Source organism: Artibeus jamaicensis, unplaced genomic scaffold (genome assembly GCF_021234435.1).
Source record: "Artibeus jamaicensis isolate MK-2021 breed Jamaican fruit bat unplaced genomic scaffold, CSHL_Jam_final scaffold_833, whole genome shotgun sequence".
Taxonomy (NCBI): domain Eukaryota; kingdom Metazoa; phylum Chordata; class Mammalia; order Chiroptera; family Phyllostomidae; genus Artibeus; species Artibeus jamaicensis.
Window position 1 is genome coordinate 8414613 of NW_026522056.1, and position 21256 is coordinate 8435868.

At 39.6% G+C, this 21256-nt stretch overlaps 1 protein-coding gene across 9 annotated transcripts in view; it reads left to right on the forward strand.

The window, feature by feature from the left end:
- The window catches only part of NSD3 (nuclear receptor binding SET domain protein 3), a 116472-nt gene that overhangs the window by 85753 nt on the left and 9463 nt on the right, over nt 1–21256 (forward strand). For 5 of the 9 annotated variants that reach the window (XM_053659894.1, XM_037166955.2, XM_053659899.1 and 2 more), the window contains 8 exons: nt 74–271; nt 802–975; nt 5057–5203; nt 8487–8670; nt 15825–16027; nt 16710–16822; nt 17416–17685; nt 20648–20764. In XM_053659894.1, coding sequence (XP_053515869.1) covers nt 74–271; nt 802–975; nt 5057–5203; nt 8487–8670; nt 15825–16027; nt 16710–16822; nt 17416–17685; nt 20648–20764 — 1406 coding nt within the window. The remainder of the gene's footprint in view (nt 1–73; nt 272–801; nt 976–5056; nt 5204–8486; nt 8671–15824; nt 16028–16709; nt 16823–17415; nt 17686–20647; nt 20765–21256) is intronic. The other 4 variants (XM_053659897.1, XM_053659896.1, XM_053659898.1 and 1 more) reach the window with 4 other exon arrangements.

Consider the following 21256-nt stretch of genomic DNA (forward strand, 5'->3'; position numbering starts at 1 on the left):
GTAGCTGCATCTGTTTTAAGGACTGTGCTTTAACTCCCTTTCATTTGACCTCCGTTCCTCATCAATCCTCCAGGACGGCACCCATGTTTTTCATGTAAGGTGTCTGGTGCCGAAGTGAAGCGTTGCTCTGTTGGTGCTTGTGGGAAATTTTACCACGAAGCCTGTGTCCGCAAGTTCCCCACTGCCGTCTTTGAGTCAAAAGGATTCCGCTGTCCCCAGCACTGCTGCTCCGCCTGCTCGATGGAGAAGGACATGCACAAAGCAAGTAAAGGTGAGACAGAGCTAAGGAGGGGGACAGAGGGGTTCCTCTTCTAAGTTCAGTAGCAGATAGTAAACGTGTTATTAAAGAACATCAGGGTTGGGATGGGAGTAAAAGGCAGAAAACTGTACTTGAACAACAATTTAAAAAAACATCAGGCATTCTGTCTGTCCGTCTGTAGATACCCAAGCTCAGCCACAATAGATAGCATTATAAGTAGGGATTAGGTTGTAATTCAGACCTTGAGGAGAAAACCCCATATCTTCAAAGTTACCCTTGAAAATTCCTTAAACAGGTGCCATTGGAGACCACCATCTCTTCCAGCATTGGCGCAGACGAATGTTTCTTTGGTCTCCAGATGGGCACTGTGTTTAGGGGCCATACAGCGTAGGAGCGACAGCCAAATTTGGGAAGGGAAATAGTTTTATCTTACGCTAACCAGCATCACATGGGAACCCAGAAGAATGCAACTCCAAAAATCTCAACTTACATACCCAGATAATGCCTTTTACATAGGTCCTTTCTGACTTGTCTTTAAACAGGTCGCATGATGCGCTGTTTGAGATGTCCAGTAGCCTATCACTCCGGAGATGCTTGCGTTGCTGCTGGAAGCATATTTGTGTCCTCCTACATTCTCATCTGTAGTAATCATTCCAAACGTAGCAGTAATTCATCCTCTGCTGTAAATGTAGGCTTTTGTTTCGTTTGTGCAAGAGGTGAGTGTCAGTTCTTTCTTCTTCTCTCTTCCTGAGTTCATTGGCCTATTTCCCCATGAAAATAGAGTTTTGATAACAACCCTGAGAGAGATGAACACTTCCAGTAACTAGTCTCTTACATAACATCAGACATTCAAATTGTTTGAGTATCAATTTTTCTATAAATTAGGCTAAAGTCTGCATTTTTTAAGTAACTTAGAATCACACATAAGTTCTTAGCATTTCTGCTTGGAGCGTCAAAGGATCAAACTGTTCCCTTCTGCAAACTTCTTCTATTCAAAGTAGATCTTCCCATGTCATATTTTTTAATTCAGAGCTTACAGCTGATTGAGTTTCCAATTGGCAAGCAAACCAAGCACATTTATTTCTTAATCGTTTATGTTGTATTTTGTCATGTTTTGGTCAGGCATTGAGAAAGGCCTGATGGAATACAGCCAAGGCCACATGTTGGTGGTGGTAGTTCAGAGCCAGCAACCCAGGCTGTTGGTGTTTAGGTGAAGTTGATCGACTAAAAACAATATCCCATCCTTGAGGGGTCAGTGAACTTGAGTTTGTGATAAATATAAAATAGAACTTCTTTAGACTGTACCGAAGATGAGGTTTTTGGTTTTCCTTTTTGCTGTAGGAGATAACTTTTTAAATTTGCTAAAAGTACCATAAAGTATTTTTTTATAGAATGTAGGCAGTATGATATATCTTGAGTTGCTTTGCTTTGGTAGCTCTCATTTTAAAAACAATAACTAGAGGAAATGGGCAGTAAAAGGTTAAATAAATGGTAGTCCTTTTTGTAGCAGCCATTTGAGTCCACTGTATACACTGTTTTCAGTATGTCTAAGTTTTGTAAGCACTGGAGGTTGTTGCCATTAGAAGGGAAGCACTGTGTGCTTCTTTACTAGAGCAATTATACAATTGTATCCTGCTCTGAAACCTGGCTGGCGCTTGGAGAAGAAGGTCTGAAATGTGTCCTGCCGCATTGTAACAGGTGACTGAAACATTCAAACAGTCAAAAGAAACAAAGTTACCACTAGTGTCTTTTCCATCTCCCCCTCCCTAAGAAAGTAATGATAGGATGGAAATACTGACTTCACCAATTGAGTGGCTAGCTTTAGAGACTTCTAAATAGATGAGTGTTTCTGTCACTAATCTATTAAGTTTCTGTCACTTTGCTGGTATTTTATTCTACCATTCTAGGCACGTATTACTACTCACTTTTACTAAAGGTGTGTGTGCGTGTGTTTCTGTGCAGCACGTGTGCGTGCATAACTAGGCCAGCATTTTAAACATCACGTTTTAACTCGTGTTGACTTACTCTGGAGTACATTCTGAATCAAGTACCATCAGCATATTAATCAATATTTTTGGCTCTATTACATTCAATAATTGGGAAACTTTTAGAATAGGTATTTTCAATTTAACACAATCAGAAAATAGCCCATTGTCAAGCGACCTAGTTTTGTAGAAAATCTAGCCATTTTGTTAAGTTTAACTTACATGCCTTGATTAAAAGGCTGGGATAATGGAAATGAAGGAAAAGCCCATGTTTTAATAAAAGGATCTATATTTGCATCTTACCAGTTTGAGAGTTCTAAAGACTTAGTATATTTAAATGCCTATTTAATCAAGATTATTTAATTCCCAAATATTTTAACTGAAACTTTGTCCAGTAAACAGGAATTTTCATTTTCCTTTCCAGAATTTTACAGAAACTTAATCTAAATAAATCAGATACTGGGATTTAGGAAAGCTTAAAAGTCTTTCAGAAATAAATGTATTCTTTATTAATTACATATAGAGGTCTCCTTTTTAAAAAGAGACCTCTTTTTAAAAAGGTATCCCCTTTAAAAAGGTATCCCCTTTTTAGATAATTTATTATTATTTTATAATAAATCCACATATTAAAAGGAATACTTTAATCATTTGCCACATTTTGCTATATATAATGTACACTCTGTCAGACAAATTTCTGAGGGAAAATAAGGAAGCACACTATACATAGGTATAATAATCTCATGTATAATGTGTGCAAAAATGCAGGTGCACTTTATACACAGGAGCACAGTACACATGGCAAACTACAGTATGTTTTGGTATTAGAAGACTTAGCTTGTTTTCTTTTTGTTCCTTGCCTCTATTAGTTTTTCTTCATGGTTATTGCTGTTTAAAATTATTAAGCTAATTCTCAAGTATATGATTACCTAGAAATGCTTCAAGGTTTAGAGGAACATTGCTCATTCTTTGCCCTGCTCATGGTGCCACAGGAGTCTGGTTCAGTCTTATTTCAGTGTAGTGCGGGGGCGGGGGAAAGTCGGCTCGCGCTTGTGAGTATGTGAAACAGTTTACTCTTGGATTAGTGTCTATTAACTATTATGTTAACCTGCTTTGCCCACCCTGCATAGTTATCACCTTTCATTGGGAGGGTAGTATAAAGTAATAGTGAGCTAATTTCTGTGCCTTTCTTTGTAATGGTAATTTTAGAGATTAAAAAAAATTTTTTTTAGAGAGGGTGAAGGGAAGGAGAAATAGTGGGAGAGAAACATTGACTGGTTGTCTCTTATGTCTCTCATTACCTCTCCTACACACCCTGACTGGGGACCGAACCCGCAACCCAGGCACGTGCCCTAACCAGCAGCTCTGACTTTTTGCTTTTCAGAACAGCACCCAGCCAACTGAGCCACACCGGTCAGGGCCGTAGTGATCATTTTAAGTGGAAAAGTTAGATTAGGGTTTTCTTTTACCTTCAATAATGATAGCCATTTATTTTGCATCTGTAAATCAAACTTTACTAGATACTATCTGAATGTATTGCCACAGTTGCCCAAAGAAGTTGTTTCTGCATTTTATGTGGATGAGAACACTGAAGCCCCGATGAAATCATTTACTTGGAGGTAACACAAGTTGTTACGTAGAGGGACCAGCATGTGTACTTGATTTTTCTTATTTCAAAACCCATGTTTTTAATACTGCACCACTTCTCGCTATTTAAATGTATGAAATTCATTTGACATTATATAACTTTTATTCAAAGATTCTTATATTATTACCAATTAGCAATTTCAGTTCCATTCTGTCGTCTGGTTCAGAGCTATTTCTCAAATCTGCCCCAGTGTAGGGTAGCACCAAATAAAGATAACATTCACAGAAAAAAGTAAGTGGTATCCCCTTTAAAAACAAAACTCTTCCCTCTTCTCAAAATGATCTCTGTGAAACTGCTGTTGTGATTTGTATTACAAAATCCTGGATCATTATTAACTGACCAGTAACCAGATAGAGAGCTCTTCCCTGGCCTTAGAGCTCCTAGGTTAGCCTTGGCCTATTGCTATGTTGTGAACTTAGCTAGGGGAGGGGAGGGGAGGAGGAGGGCGAAGAGAAGTAGATGCCACAAGTGGGTTAGAGCAGATTTTATGTAGATCAAAAAGACTGTTTTTTTTTTTTAATAAACTTTTTAAGTTGGTAATCACTTTATATCATGGCAGGGAAAAAATTTAAATGGTTCATATTACCTCAGCGAAGTTCAACAAATTATGGCCCTTTTAAAACCAATATTGTATTGATAGAGAAAAGCTTCATTATCTGGCAGAGAGAGCTAGAATCTATTTTAACATATCTCAAGATCTGAATAGAGAGAAGGAGAAACAGTTCTTCCTTTAAGTGCTGCTTGATATGTGGGCAGTAGATCAGGCTCTACTATGTTTTGTAAATAATTCTTATTTCTAACAGTTCAGTGATACATTATTTTGTTCTCCGGATTGTCATCTTAGTACTTCTAAATATTAAGGAATGTAGCTTTATTTTTCTTAGGGAGTTTTTCGTATGATGTCAAATGTAGTTACACCTTCAGATTAATTTGGAATTTTCTTCTGGGTGTGTAGGTTTCTACATAGGGGTAGGGCATGAGTCACTTAAACTCCTTTTAATAACTATAGAAAGATTTTTCAGTCAGATCTTTCTTTTTCTTCATACTTTCTTTATGCCTCCCAACTTGAAGCGCAGCTCCATTATAGGGGTTGGTTTATTTTTTTCTCCTCATGGAATCATGGGTAGTTTCATTGCAGCTCATCTCTTTTCTGTTTGTCTCGTATAGGGCTGATAGTTCAGGACCATTCAGACCCCATGTTCAGTTCATATGCCTATAAGTCCCACTACCTACTGAATGAATCAAATCGTGCAGAGTTGATGAAATTACCTATGATTCCTTCTTCGTCAGCTTCCAAAAAGAAATGTGAGAAAGGTAAAAATCAAAATAGTTTATCTCTTGCTTTTATTTTTGCATTTCCTATTTTTTTCTTTCTAAATGAAGGGGGGAATGTATGCCTGTCAAGCACCATCTGTTGCTTTCAGTCAATTCTGCCTTGGTGATTGTGACTATCTTCATCCGGCTGCAAAATTACTAAAAAGGGCTTAAAATAATTCCATTACAAATTTTTACTCACTCTTCTCCTTGAACAAATTTTCACACATTTCGTATATCTACGGGTTGTTAAAGTTGAAAGACTAGGATTTTGCTTAATACAGAAGAATATTCTAAGGGCTCTTTCTCATTTGCCTGATGTAGAAGTACCTTTCATGTTAGAATACAATAGATACAATGTCATTTGTTACTAACTTTCAACTAAATAGCAAGATTATTAAAGAAAGGGAAACCAAGATACTGTTACTTAAAGATGTAGTCTTAGAATACATTCTATCATTTTGTTTCTTAACTGTTTTTGGTAAGATGCTATGAAAACTAGTTGCCCTTCTAGGATACATTAGTGGGCAGCTGGGGAGGATGCCCCAAATACTGGATATTGCAGGGCAGCCCAGGTGAGCTGGACAACTGCTTATGGATGATTTATCCACAGAGAGTCAGGAGCCAAATGTATATTTATGTTCTCCCATAGTCTTTGGAAGAGAATCTTATCTTGTGTTTAGTTTACATAGCACATATGTAATAAAAATTAAAAGCGATTTAACAATAATGTATTATTTGGGAAGTTACTGTCTCAGCAGGTAAAATAAATAACCTAGAAGGTGAAAGCCTTTTCCTGTACACAATCCCATTAGGATATTGGAGCCAGTTTCAGATTTTTTAAAGAAAAGTTCATTCATACCTGATACACTGCATTGGAAGTGGGTGTTTTGTTTTGTTTTGTTTTGTTTTTCCTTCCTGTTGCCTGCTTGATGTATTTTTGCTCTATCAGAATTCTTAAGTGGCAACCTATAACTTAAAAGAAAGTGTAACTAAGAAGCTGATTACAATCTGGAAAAGTAGGCTGGAGAGGTATTAAGCTTTTTGTTTGTTTCATTTCCATTGAAGTTGCAGGATGTCACCTTACTGCTGACACCTACTTCCAAAACAAACAGCATTGGTCTGCCTCCATAACGCAATAAAATTCGACTACCCGAAGCATTTTAGGAAATGCCTTATTTTCCTGCTGTTGCCTTTAAAATCAGATTAATTCAATTGTTGCTTGCTTTGATTTCAAAACTCAGTATTGACTTTGACATAAATTGAAATTATTTTGAGCCCTGTGTTTGCTTAGGTTGAACCGTTTCTTCTGTTTGCACCTGAAGCAGTTTCCTTGCATAGCACCAAGGTGGATTGTTCATATATTTATTTTTCTATTTCCCTTGTGTATTATTTTTTGTCAAAAAATCGTGATGATTTTCACTGATGATTCTCAGTCTGTATTTCCTCTGAAATAAGACTTAACTCTCCAGATTATTTTATAATGTTAAAAATGGCCAGTCTGACTCTGCCGCATCAGCTCTAATAAGTCACGTGTCCTCTAAGAGCTATTTGCAAAGGCTGTTCTTCCTATTGTGCATTTCTTTCTGTTGGAAGAAAAAAAAACAGATGATCTCATTTTAGTTTAAACTGACAGAAGAATTCCTTAGCCTAGTCTAAGAGCATCAGACAGCTAGTCTGTAGGTTGGAGAATTGGAGCCATTAGTCCCTATTGAGATTTGCAGACAAAGGGAAAAATCCCAATGATTGAAGTAAAAGCTTTTAAGCAGAGGAAATATAGTAATTTAACTCATCACTGATTGCATATGGATTTTCTTTTTGTTTTTATGTTAATCAGTTAGAAGTTTGAAAATCTGAAGTAATACAAGATTTTCTGGAAAATTGATAGCAAACCCTCCAAAGTTTGGAGCGTGTGATTTGATAAAATTGTATAGAGGACTCCTAGCCTTTAGCTTATGAGACTTGAAATCTTAGTGAAGTTGTGGGTTATAGACATGATTTTCCAATGGGAAGATTAATTTTTTTTGCAGTAGATGTCTTTGTCATGTTGTGTCTTCAGTGGTTAACACCCTTCTTTGTCACTTGTTGAAATACCTGTTACAAATACCTATCTTTCCCCCCCACCAAATCCTTTTCATTTCTTTGCATTTAGTAATATTATTTTGTTTTGTTTGCCACAGTGGTTTTGGTCTTAATCCAGAGATCATTTTGTGTATTTAAAAGGAGAGGATTTCACTAGGGAAATTGGAGGGATCTCCTTGCATATGGTACTTCATTCTACACTGCTATGATTTTACTTAATTGGATGCTATAAAGCAGTGGTTTTCAATATGAAGTTAGAAAAGGCTTAATGTAAACAAAATTTTTGAACTATGTCTAATATCTCAGAAAATCTAACAGAATCACACATTTATGCAAACTAAAGCTGCATGAGTTTCTTTATATTTGGCTATGATTTAAACAATTCGGCGTGACAGTGCTAGTTTTGTTACGGGATTCAGAAGCTTGGATTGGTAGTTAGATATTTCTTTGGTTAATAAAAACAGGAAAAATACTACTTTTAAAATGCATGGGTTTGGGTTTATTTTGGGTTGATAAAATATTTGAAAACATACAGGCCCCTGAGGAAAGGGAGAGGACCCTCGCTTATGACAAAGTTGCAAACCACTGCTCTATAGCCTGTTCGGTGTTTATCTTCCCCGAGAAGGTGATGACCTACATCCTTACCAGCTTGAGCAAGTGCAACCCCTTTGCTTTTTCATATTCTTTTTCGGGAAGAAACAGTACTGACCAACCTATTGCCTGTTTTCATTCTTCCTAATTGTATTATAAGGGGATATAGTCGACTGTGGCACTGGATTAAAATACAAAGATGATCGTTGCTTTCTTTCTTAGCTCTCAAGGAGAAAAGAAAGTAAGCTGCTACATTATTTCTTTGAAAATCTGCTCTCAAATCCGCTCTGTGTAAAGATTTCATGCAACTATTTTGTCAAGTATTAAGAGTTTTAGCTTCCTACAAAACTTGTATCTCAACAGCCACATTTTACACAGGGGCAAGGAGTATAGTAATGTTTCTTTTAATATTCAAAACCTGAGTTTCTGCCTACTGAACCCTTGAAAAGGGAAGAAGCTAATAAGTCTGTTTATTTGCTTTCTATTTTAATCCATCGCCATGGATATGATTCCATCCCTTTGTTATTTTCCCCCAATTTGAATCAAATTTAATACACTTAAAAGATAACTTTCTCCTTTTTCTTTCTTTTTCTCTTTCCTCTTTTCTCAGTTATTAAGGCTGTTTATTTGTTTCAAGGTGGAAGATTGCTCTGCTGTGAATCGTGCCCAGCTTCCTTCCACCCGGAATGCCTGAGCATAGACATGCCAGAAGGCTGCTGGAGTTGCAACGACTGTAAAGCCGGCAAGAAACTACGTTACAAGCAGATTGTTTGGGTCAAATTGGGGAATTACAGGCAAGTTTTCCCAAGGACAAAGGACATATTCAATCATTGTTCAGACCGAGGTTCATAATCTATATATACACAGGCTAGGAAAAGGTAGGACGGCAGAGCTATTTCCTGAGAGAGAGAGAGACATAGAGACATAGATCACACACCTATTTTGGTTGACTTTCGCTTTTAAGTTCTGAAAGTTATTTTATACCAATGAACTATTTACTCTAGATTTTGGAATAAAAAGTCTTATGTGGTTAAAAGGGAAGATGCTTTCTTTTTTTCCTAATTAGATTTATGTTGACTTATGATTTCTAATAAGACCAAGAGCTTTTTCCTAGACAAAATGATTTTCTTTGCCCCTAAATCTGGTTCATTTTAGGTCAGGCTAGAAGCTCTAAATTGTGTGCAAAGAGAGTTTTTTAGGATTTAAAGAGAGAGTTTCATTAAGAGCCTTTGTTTTTGTTTGTTTATTTTTAGAGAGGGTAAAAAAGGGAGAGAAACATCAATCAGTTGCCTCTTGCACGCCCCCAACTATGGACCTGGCCCACAACCTAGGCATGTGCCCTGACTGGGAATTGAATGAGCAACCTTTTGGTTCACAGGCCAGTGCTCAATCCACTGAGCCACACCAGCCAGGACTAAGAGCCTTTAGTTTTTATCGGAATGAGTAAGAAGTATGTGTGGTTACTATTATTTGAATAAAACTTTCTCCTTTTAGGAAGCCTGTTTTTTGAAAAAAAATTATTTTAATTGTTCAAGTACAGTTTTCTGTCTTTTACTCCCATCCCAGTCCAGCCCCAGGAAGCCTGTTTTTTTATCAAGCCTTTGTGAACAGGAATAGTGATATATTTAAAAAACTGTACATTCAGCATTTTGAGGCATATGCTTATCATTTTACTAAGAATAAATACTGCTCAAGAGTACACAGTGGAATTCTACTTTTCAATTAGAATTCTAAGTAAAATATATTTCTATAGGATTTCAAGCATACTGTAATTTATGTGTATTTTTGCAAGGACTCTGTTGTTTTCCCTGTTTTAAATATCCTGTTCACTTACCTGTTTAACTTTAAAGGCTGTTTTTCTCATACTATGGTTTCTCTTCAGATTGTATAAATCTTTTGCCTTTTAAAAACTGGTTTTTTAAATGTATTTTACTGATTATGCTATTACAGTCATCCCAGTATTTCCCCTCCTGTCCCCCCTCTGCCCGGTACCTCCACTCCCTCCAGCATTGCTCCCCTCCTTAGTTCACGTCCACAGGTCTTCCATACAAGTTCTTTGGCTTCTCCATTTCTTACACTGTTCCAACATCCCCCTTTCTATTCTGTAACTACCAAATATGGTTTTTAATCTCTGCACCTTTTCCCCCATTCTCCCCCTCCCCTGCCTGCTAATAACCCTCCATGTGATTGCTGTGAATCTGTTCCTGTTCTAGTTGTTTGCTTAGTTTGTTTTTAGATTCAGTTGTTAGTAGTTATGAATTTATTGCCATGTTAATGTTCATAGTTACGATCTTTTTCTTACATAATTCCCTTTAACATTCATATAATAATAGCTTGGTGGTGATGAACTCCTTTAGTTTTACTTTGTCTGGGAAGCACTTTATCTGCCCTTCGATTCTAAACAATAGCTTTGCTGGATAGAGCAGTCTTGCCTGTAGGTCCCTACTTTTCATCTGGCAAAAAAATACTTCGTGCCAGTCCCTTCATGCCTGCAAAGTTTCTTTTTTAAAAAATCAGCTGACAGTCTTATGGGAACTCCTTTGTAGGTAACTATCTGCTTTCCACTTACAGTATTGAAGATTCTTTCTTTATCTTTAACCTTTGGCATTTTAATTATGCCGTGTGTCTTGCTATGATCCTCTGGGTCACTCTTGGTGGGGAGTCTCTGTGCTTCCTGAACTTCCATGTTTATTTCCTTTACCAAATTAGGGAAGTGTTCTTTCATTATTTTTTCAAATAAATTTTCAGTTCCTTGCTCTTCCTTTTCTCCTTCTGGCACCCCTATGATTTTATTGGTACGTTTGAAGATGTCCCAGAGGCTCCTCAGCCTAACCTTATTTTTTTGGGGGGGGGGTGTTATTATTTTTTCTTCCTGGTGTTCTGATTGAATGTTTCTTTCTTCCTTATGTTCCAGATTCTCAATTTGATTCTCAGCTTCATCCTTTCCCCTGTTGGTTCCCTGTAGATTTTCCTTTATTTTACTTAATGTAACCTTCATTTCTGCCTGGGTCTTTTTTTATGCTGTTGAGGTACCCAGTGAGTTATTTAAGCATCCTGATTACCAGTGTTTTGAACTCTGCATCTAATTGGTTGCTTATCTCCATTTCATTTCATCCTTTTCCTGGAGTTTTGTTCTGTTCTTTCATTTGGGCCATATTCTGTGTTTCTCATGTTGACAGCCTTCCTGCGTTTGTCTCTGTGTGTTACATAGAGCTACTTTGACTCCGTGTCTTAGTGGCATGGCCCAGCTGGGTGAATGTGGCTTCTTTAAATCCTTCATTGTCAGACTTCTGTAGAGCTTGGTTTTCTGACATTTCTGGATGATATTTGTTTTGTAGCCTAGTTGTAATTTTGCTACAGTTGTGCAAGGAGGCAAGGTATGTTTACCTATGCCTCCATCTTGACCAGAAGTCAAAACTTTGTTTTTTTAGTTGACATAAGCAGCATTGAGGTTGAGAAGGCCCCCCCACCCAATTTTTTTCAACCTATGACAGGAGCTCTCCAAATTCTTTAAAAAAAAGAGACAATTTAAATATGTAAAGAATTTTATACTGTGTGGCAAACCGTATTATAAAGTTTTAAAAAGCAAATGTCAGCCCTGACTGGCATGGATCAGTGGATCGAGTGCTGGCCTGCAGACTGAAAGGCTGACAGTTTGATTCCCAGTCAGAGCACGTGCCTGGGTTGTGGGCCAGGTCCCCACCTGGCAGCGTGCAACAGGCAGCTGATCAATCACCTCTTGCACATTGATTTTTTTCTCTCCCTTTCTTCCACCCTCCCTCCCCCTCTCTCTAAAAATAAATAAATAAAATTGTAAAAGAAATATCTCAAATAGTGTAGGAAACCTTTATCTCTTCAAATAAATTTGAGAGTATTTTCCTTTTATTTAATTTGTGAGTGCTTTTTAAAGATATAGTTGGCATAACATTTTCAGGTGTACAACGTAATGTTTCATTCAATATTTTGAATATAGTATTACAGAATGATCACCACAGTAAGTCTAGTCAACATTCATCACCACACATAATTACAATTTGCTTTTCTTGTGATGAAAAGTTTTTAAGATCTACTCTCAGCAACTTCCAAATATATAGTACAGTATTATTAAGTATAGTCACTATGCTGTACATTACATATTTCCTTTTTCAAAAAGTTGTGAATGTGAAAATATCTTTGCCTTAAATACTTAAATTTTAATCCCATGGCATTTTATATATGTATTTTTTTAAGATTTTGTTTATTTTTAGGGAGAGGGTCAGGGAGGGAGAAAGAGAGGGAAAGAAACATCCCCCAGCTGAGCCCCTGATCCGCAACAGAGGAATGAGGCCTCACTGCAAAGCAAACCAGTGACCGTTCAGTGTGTGGGAAGATGCCCAGCTCACCAGGCCGCACTCATCAGGGCTCACGTGGCATTTTAAAGAAGCCCGGAGCAGTGCTCCAGTTCATAGCCCAGTGAAGTTTTATATGCCAGTCATATTCCTCTTGTATGTCCTATAAAAACCTGCATCCATGAACTAATGTTAATGTATCCAGTCAGGCCCAGCTGGGCCATGTGAAGCGAAGCTGTTTCTTTTCAGTAATTAGTCGCTCCAGTGCAGAGCTTCCCAGGATTTTGAGGACCTGGAACCCCCCTGGCAGTGTCAGGAAAGTGTGGCCCTTCCTGACACCGTGGGTGCAGGACACTCTGCAGTGCCCTAAAGGATTTGGGGGTAACCATGTCCTAGCCCCCTGTGAGGGAACCAAACCCTGACCATGCAGAGTGGTGGTGTGTGTGTTTGAACGACTTGAGCGCAGCCTCTTACCCACGTTCTTCATTAGTTCTTAGACAGACAGCAGGGTGCCTTTTCGAGGGAGCACATTCAGGCTCCACCCCAGTTCTGGGGGCGTGACCACGCTGTCGTTTATATTGTAAACGACATGATTGTTCATTAACTAAATGGCTTTCTCAGGCACTTATAAAATAAGTGACTGAGAACTTTAGGTTTGTATGTATTTACTGTTCATATTGATGATTTTACGTGGTACTAAAGGTTCACCTTTCAGTTCTAACTTGCCCTGCTGCAGGATGTCACACGTGCCTCACAGATGGTTTCGTGTGGTGGTGACTGTGCTGTTTGGTCACCGTGGCACGAAGCAGTTACGCTTCACTCTGCCCCACAGTCCACCTTTGTTATGATCCAAGATGAATTAGGCTCCAAAATACACACCGATACAAACCTAGTACATTTGACCAAAAAATACTACCTCGATTGATTAGAGCCAGCAAATGCTCATTTGAATGAGAGTTGTTTTTTCTTACTATACATCTCTTTATTCTCAAATGAGTCCCTTGACTACTAGAAATAAACTTTTACACCTTGAAGGACAATACTGGTTTTAAGAACGCTGAGTTGGGAAAAAACCAAGAGTTTTCTAGCATAGAGATTTGGTTTGGAATGATATTGGTAAATTCTAATTCTTAAGGCAGGTGGTGGGTTCATTATTATTTTATTGTTATGTTTTAGAGCTTATGTTTTCATGATATATCTATATTTTATAAATATAAAATACTAATTTTTTAAAGAGAGAAACTACAATTGGGTGTTTGGGGCCTAGTTCAGTTTATGTTAACTGTTTCATTAATTTATTAATCAGTATGTTTTTAAATGATGTGTGGTTTGAGCAGGATTAAAGATAAGGTAAAAAAAAAAAAAGGACTTTTGGCCAAGATGGAGGCATAGGTAGACACACTGTGCCTCCTCGCACAGCCAAAAGAATGACAACAACTCAAAAACAAAAGATGACCAGAACTGAGAGAAAATCAAGCTGTATTGAAGTCCGACAACCGAGGAGTTAAAGAAGAAACACTCATCCAGACCAGTAGGAGGGGCAGAGACAGGCGGCCCTGCGGAGAGGACTTACAGCCAGGTGGTGTCTGGAGGACCAGGGCGGGCAAGGCTTCAGGAAGCGGCTGATGAAGCATGCGGTCCCATATGCGTGCGCAAATAAACCAGGAGGAATAACTGGGGAGAGAAATAGATGGCACAACCCAGGGTTCCAGTTCAGGGAAGTAAAGCCTCAAAGCACTAACTGAAAACACCTGTGGCGGTTGAGGCACCAGGAGAAACTCCCAGCCTCACAGAAGAGTTTGTTGGGAGAGACCCACAGGGTCCTAGAACGTACACAAGCCCATCTACCCAGAAATGAGAACCAGAAGGACCCACTTTGCTTATGGGAAGCAGGGGAAGTGACTGAAAACCAGCAGAGAACAGAGCAAGTGCCATTGTTCCCTCTTGAACCCCATCCCCACATACAGCATCACAACACAGCGACTTGTGTTGCCCTGCCCTGGTGAATATATAAGGCTCCACCCCTCACTACGTAACAGGCACACTGAGAAAAAAATGGCCCAAATGAAAGAAAAGATCAAAGCTCCCAAAAAATACAACAAAGCGACAGAGATAACCAACCTATCAGATGCATGGTTCAAAACGCTGGTAATCAGGACGCTCATAGAATTGGTTGAATTTGGTCACAGATTAGATGAAAAAATGAAGGCTATGCTAAGTGAAATAAAGGAAAATGTGCAGGGAACCTATAGTGATGGGAAGGAAACTGGGACTAAAATCAACAGTGTGAACCAGAAGGAAGAAAGAAACATTCAACCACAACAGAATGAAGAAACAATTCAAAAAAAATGAGGAGAGGCTTGGGAACCTCTAGGACATCTTTAAATGTTCCAATATCCAAATTATAGGGGTACCAGAAGGAGAAGAGAAAGAGCAAGAAATTGGAAACTTATTTGAACAAATAATGAAGGAGAATTTCCCCAATCTGGCAAAGGAAATAGACTTTCAAGAAGTCCAGGAAGCTCAGAGAGTCCCAAAGAAGTTGCACCCAAAGAGGAACACACCAAGGCACATCATTACATTACCCAAGATTAAAAATAGGAAGAGAGTCTTAGAAGCAGCAAGAGAAAAGGAGACAGTTACCTACAAAGGAGTACCCCTCAGACTGTCAGCTGATTTCTCAGAAGGGGCTGGAAAGAAGTATTCCAAGTCATGAAAGGCAAGGACCTACATCCAAAATCACTCTATCCAGCAAAGCTATCATTCGGAATAGAAGGGCAGATAAAGTGCTTCTCAGATAAGGTCTGGTTAAGGGAGTTGATCATGACTAAGCCTTTATTATATGAAATGTTAAAGGGACTTATCTAAGAAAAAGATTAAAAATATGAACAGTAAAATGACAGCAAACTCAGTTATTAACCACACCTAAAACAAAAAGCAACTAGAACAGGGACAGAGCCACAGAAATGGAAATCACATGGAGGGTTAGCAACAGGGGAGTGGGAGAGGAAGAGAGGGGGAGAAGGTACAGAGAATAAGCATAGACAGCAGGCAGAAAATAGATGGGGAGGGTAAGAATAGTTTAGAAAATGTAGAAGCCAAAGAGTTTATATGTATGACCCATGGACGTAAACTAAAGGGGGGAATGTGGGTGAAAGGGGGTGTGCAGGGTGGAGCGTAATGAAGGGGGGAATGGGACAACTGCAATAGCATAATCAATAAAATATATATTTTTAAAAGATAAGGTAAAAAAACATAAACAAGATATTTTGTGTCCATAGAATCTACAAGGTATAAAACTTTTTTTTCCTTCTGCCAGCCATGTAAAGAATGGTGTGATTTTCATTTTCTTGATCTTAAATTGTTTTTATTGCCTTGGCTGATGTGGCTCAGTGGATTGAGCACTGGCCTGCGAACCGAGAGGTCACTGGTTTGATTTCCAGGGCACATGCCTGGGTTGGGGGCCAGGTCCCCAGTTGGGGGAGGTATGAGAGGCAACCAATCAATGTACCTCTTGCACATTGATGTTTCTCTCCCTCTCTTTCTCAGTCCCTCCCACTCTCTCTAAAAGTAAATAAATAAAATCTTTTAAAAATAAATGAAATTGTTTTTGTTCTTAGGTGGTGGCCAGCAGAGATCTGCAACCCCAGGTCTGTGCCACTGAACATCCAGGGCCTTAAGCACGACTTGGGAGACTTCCCTGTGTTCTTCTTTGGTTCTCACGACTACTATTGGGTACACCAGGGCAGAGTGTTCCCTTATGTCGAAGGAGACAAAAGCTTTGCCGATGGACAGACTAGTATCAACAAGACCTTCAAAAAAGGTAAGTTGGATGATGTTTACAGTGGCTCAAAACTAAGACTCCAGTGTTGAGCCCTCAAGACCTTCCAACTTGCATATAACACGTTTCCAGTAGTAGAGAATTTCACCAGGCTTTATGGTCTAGCATCCATAAGGTTCTAATCCCATTAGACCCATATCAGAATCTAATCAATTAGAAGAATACATTTTCCGTATAGTAGGCTCTGCCGCATATGTGGAAGGAGTTTTTTCAGTTATCTTTCCGCAGACAGATTTTTGTGAAACTAGTTGTCCTAGTCACGTGAAGCTCCTTAGCCGCAGGAGAGTAGTAGAACTTCCCATGAAGAGCCTTACAACTTCTTGTACCAAGTTACCCAGCAGTTTGGCCTTCTGAGTGAGAGTAAAATGAATTTCAATCTTGCGCGAGGTGCAGAGCTTCTCCTGGGCTCAGTGGGAAGCCTCTGATCATCGAAGTAGGACCTCGTCTCTGAGGCAGCCGTGCACACAGAGCAGCATTCAGCCAGAAGGGAGTCATAGCCTATTTCAGTGTTACTCTCCCCTGGTGGTGAGTGGTTATTTCCCAAACATGATTTTAAAAAGAAAACCTCTGGCCAGATCATTGCATTGGGATGGCAGTGTAAAACTACTCTCCTAACGGTTTTGTTTGTTTGGCATTTACATACTTTGTCTGGTCTTATTGGCAGCTCTGGAAGAAGCTGCAAAACGTTTCCAAGAACTGAAAGCACAAAGAGAAAGTAAAGAAGCACTAGAGGTTGAAAAAAACTCAAGAAAACCTCCTCCTTACAAACACATCAAAGTGAGTCTTTACCCATGAAAACGTTGGTGTTTGACAGGCAGGATGAGATAGTGCTCTCTCCGGAGTGAGAAGGCCCTTTGTGACTTGTGAGAACTTGCTAATTAGCACCCGGTCTTCTGTAAAAACAGTTTTTGTTGGAAGCGTCCGAGGGAGATGGGAGTTGGGAGCGGGAGCAGCAGCTGTGTGCCATGAGGACGAGGCCTTTGGTGAGGGCCTCTGGCACCTAGCAGCCACATGTACGCAGGGACAGCCTGTCCCTGCTCCGTCAGCTTATCCTGCAACTAAATGCAAACAAAGATAGTTGCCCCTTTTGTCCAGTCAGCCCACACTTATTTTCAGTTGTGAAATTTCCATCAACGAATAGAAGGAGAAATATACGTGACAGATAAGAGGGAATTCACATCAGTTTTTGGTATATTTGACCACAGAGGAGAAGCAGTTATTCATAGCTTATTCATGGGGGAAATTACAATGAAGAAAAAGAGCCTTTCTCAGAGTCACACTGCAAGGCAGTAGCAGAGCCAAGAGCAGCACGGATGTTTCTGGTGTACCTGTTTAAAATCTTCCCTCCTGTGTGTGATTTTGTTTTCTAGGCCAACAAAGTAATTGGGAAGGTGCAGATCCAGGTTGCGGACCTGTCCGAGATCCCCCGCTGCGGCTGCAAGCCAGCTGATGAGAACCCCTGCGGCTTGGACTCCCAGTGCCTGAACCGCATGCTGCAGTACGAGTGTCACCCGCAGGTGTGCCCGGCTGGGGACCGCTGCCAGAACCAGTGCTTCACAAAGAGGCTGTACCCTGAGTCGGAAATCTTCAAAACAGAGCGGAGAGGCTGGGGCCTCAGGACCAAAAGGAACATTAAGAAGGTAGCATGGGAGGGACCCTGAGGAGTGGAATAGACCAGCACCTGTGCCTCTTACAGATGCTTCAGCAGGGACAAAATACCTGGAAGCTTCCCAAGTTGAGAGTTGGGCACTTCTGAAGCAAAGAAGATGCTGTAGGAAGTGGTAGTAATAAAATGCGCATAAGTAATAAGACATAAGCTTGGTCTTATGAGTAGTCATAAAAAGGAAAAGGAACATTGGTCATTTTCTGTTTGAAGATTTTTTACTTGTTAAGCAAAATATATTTAAAAGACTAGTAAAAGAGGGTTCTGGCCAAGATGGAGTTGTAGGTAGGTAGAAACCCTTTGTGTCCTCGCACAACCAAAAAGAGGATGACAGCCAATCTAACAATCAGTAAACAACCAGAAGTGCCAGAAAATCACACTGCATGGAACTCCAGCCACCAAGAAATTAAAGAAAAACATCAGCCAGAACAACTAGACCAGAAGGCGGGGCAGACCAAGTGGGCTGGCCTGTGGAGAAACACCGGGATGAGGCGGTGGACCAGGTGGACGGGGCTGACTTAGCGAGACACTGAGACTCAGATGTGATACTGCGGTTGCTACAGTGGGAGAAACTCCCAGTCTCACGAGAGTCCAAGAGTCCTAGGGAACGTGCACTAGAGCCGGGCAGGTGAGCGGCATCGGTCCCTCTCTGGCCCCTCCCCCACAGCAGAGCTGTGGCACAGCAGGGAGGGTTGCCCTGCCTCCTTACAACCTATCAGCTGCACCAAGACAAAGAAATACGGCCCAAATGAAAGAACAGGGCAAAGCCTCAGAAAGAGACCTAAGTGATGAGGAGATCGCCAACCTCTCTGATGGAGATTTTAAAGCCCTGGTAATCAAAAGGCTCACTAATGTGATTGAGCTCAGTTGAAAAATGAAAAAACAAATGAAACATACCCAAAATGAAATAAAGCAAAATATTAAGGGAACCAACAGTGACAGAAAGGAAACCAGGACTCAAAGCAACAATTGGGTACAAAAGGAAGAAATAAACATCCCGCCAGAACAGAATGAAGAAACAAGAATTCAAAGAAGTGAGAGAGTCTTACAAACCTCTGGCACAACCTGAAATATTCCAATATCCGAATTATAGGGGTGCCGAAAGGAGAAAAACAGTAAGAAATTTAAAACTTATTTAAACAAATAATGAAGAAAATCTTCCCCACTCTGGTGAAGGCCATAGACTTCCAGGAAGTCCAGGAAACCCAGAGAGTCCCAAAGAAGTTGGACCCAAAGAGGAATACACCAAGGCACATCATCATTACGTTACCCAAGATTAAAGATAAGGAGAAAATCCTAAAAGAAGCAAGGGGAAAGGAGACAGTTACCTACAAAGGAGTTCCCATAAGGCTGGCTATCAGCTGATTTCTCAAAAGAAACCTTGCAGGCAAGAATGGGCTGGAAAGAAGTATTCCAAGTTATGAAAGGCAAGGACCAACACCCAAGATTACTCTGTCCAGCAAAGCTTTCATTTAGAATGGAAGGGCAGATAAAGTGCTTTCCAGATAAGGTCAAGTTAAAGGAGTTCATCATCACAAAGACATTATTATATGAAATGTTGAAGGGACTTATCTAAGAAAAAGAAAAAAATATGAACAGTAAAATGACAACAGACTCACAACTGTCAACAAATGAACCTAAAACAAAAAAAAACTAAGCAAACAACAGGAACAGAATCAGAGAAATAGACATCACATGGAGGGATTTCAGTGGGGAGGGGGAAGAGAGGAATAGACGGGCAGACATGCGGGGAAGAAGAAGCATAATTGGTAGGCATAAAATAGAGAGAAAAAATGGTATAGGAAACAGAGGACTCAAAGAACTTATACGTTCAATCCATGGACATGAACTAAGATTGGGGAATGCCGGAGGGTTGTGGGGGCAGGGCAGGGGGGTATAAAGGGAGAAAAAAAATGGGAAAACTATAATAGCATAATCAATAAAAATACTTTAAAAAATTAAACAGAAAAAAATAAAGTTAAAGCAAAAACATCTTTTAAAAGACCTAGTAAAGGCAATAGTAAAATTAAAAATGTACCAGGATAGAAACTAACAAACCTGGGACTTTGTCCCAACATCATACTTCATCAGTCTAGTCAGTCATTCTCCCTGAGCCCCAGTTTTCTCGTCTCTACAGTAGATAGTCATCCCTGCCCTACATGTTTAAGGGTTGTCGCTAGTTTCAAATGAGATTGTATATGCAAAAGCAACTGGAAAAAGTTGAGTCTTTTGAGGCAATTTTTCAAAGCAGTCTCTTTGTTTAACACAAGGAATGCATGTCCATTGCAGAAAAATTTTAAGTGCATAGCTCAAAGGAAAAAGTGAAAATCACCAGTATATCCTACTATTCAAACAGTGGCCCTCAAAACTCGATTCAGGTTGGTAAAATCTGAGTAAAGGTCGCACATTGCACCACCATCCATTTTCTTGTTTTAAGTAGTTACGTGAGATGTTACCATTGGAAAAAACGGAGTGAAGAGTACATGGGTCCTCTGCACTATTTTTGCTACTTTGTGAGTATCTGTCATTAGTTCAAAAATAAAAACTTATCCAAGAAAGTTTCATTTGTTTCTGGGTCAGATCTTTGCCGTCTTACCCCAAGGCTACAAACTAGTAGAAGTCTTCAGGCCAGCTTCAAGGCTCCGAGGCAACATCATTCCCAGCTCCCCATGATGAACCACAATGGTGTCACTTGGGCTACAGAAATAATATTGTCAGCAAAAAACAGACAAGCATATTATTACTTTTGAGGCACTGGCACAAGAAAAATAGTGCCACCTGAATGCTCACGAATGACAGCGGTGGTTTGCCTCTAGGGTCGAAGTTATATTTCTGGGATTCTTTTTGGTTCATTCTTTCGGATTATAGGCATTGTGTAAGGAATGCTTTCTAATGTAGTACGTTGGCTTCACATTTATATATTGCATGCTTCTCTGCAGGGCGAATTTGTAAATGAATATGTTGGCGAATTAATTGATGAAGAAGAATGCAGATTGCGCATCAAGCGAGCCCAGGAGAACAGTGTAACTAATTTTTATATGTTAATCGTTACCAAGGTAAAATCGCGTTGTTGTTTTTTTTTTAAGAAAAGAAGACTTTCTTTTCATTTTCATGGTTTTAGGTTGAACTCAGTTTCCTCTAATTTGATTTTCTTCAGGCAAAGTGTATTGATTAGTAGTAGCCAGGGTGCTCCCCACTGGAATGTGCTAGTTACCCCCAGAGCACAAAATGAAGGTTTATGAAAGCCTTGCGCGGGTCAGTTGAGACGGCCGTGACGTGAAGGCGAACCAGGAATAGGGAGGGTCCACGCAGCTGGGTTTTAGTCCCAGCTCTTCTGAGTCACTGAAAGACTTGGCTGTCAGTTTCTTTATCATTGAACGAGAGAATGAGCTCTGTAATTCTAAGTTATAAACCACCATTGAAGTTCTGATTTAGCAAAAATTCTACTCTGAAAATTGCCCTGCACATTTAAACTTTTTCTTAATAAGTAGGAGAAATGGATGCTGTCATAAGAGAAATGACAGTAAAACTGCTGGTTTAATACACGC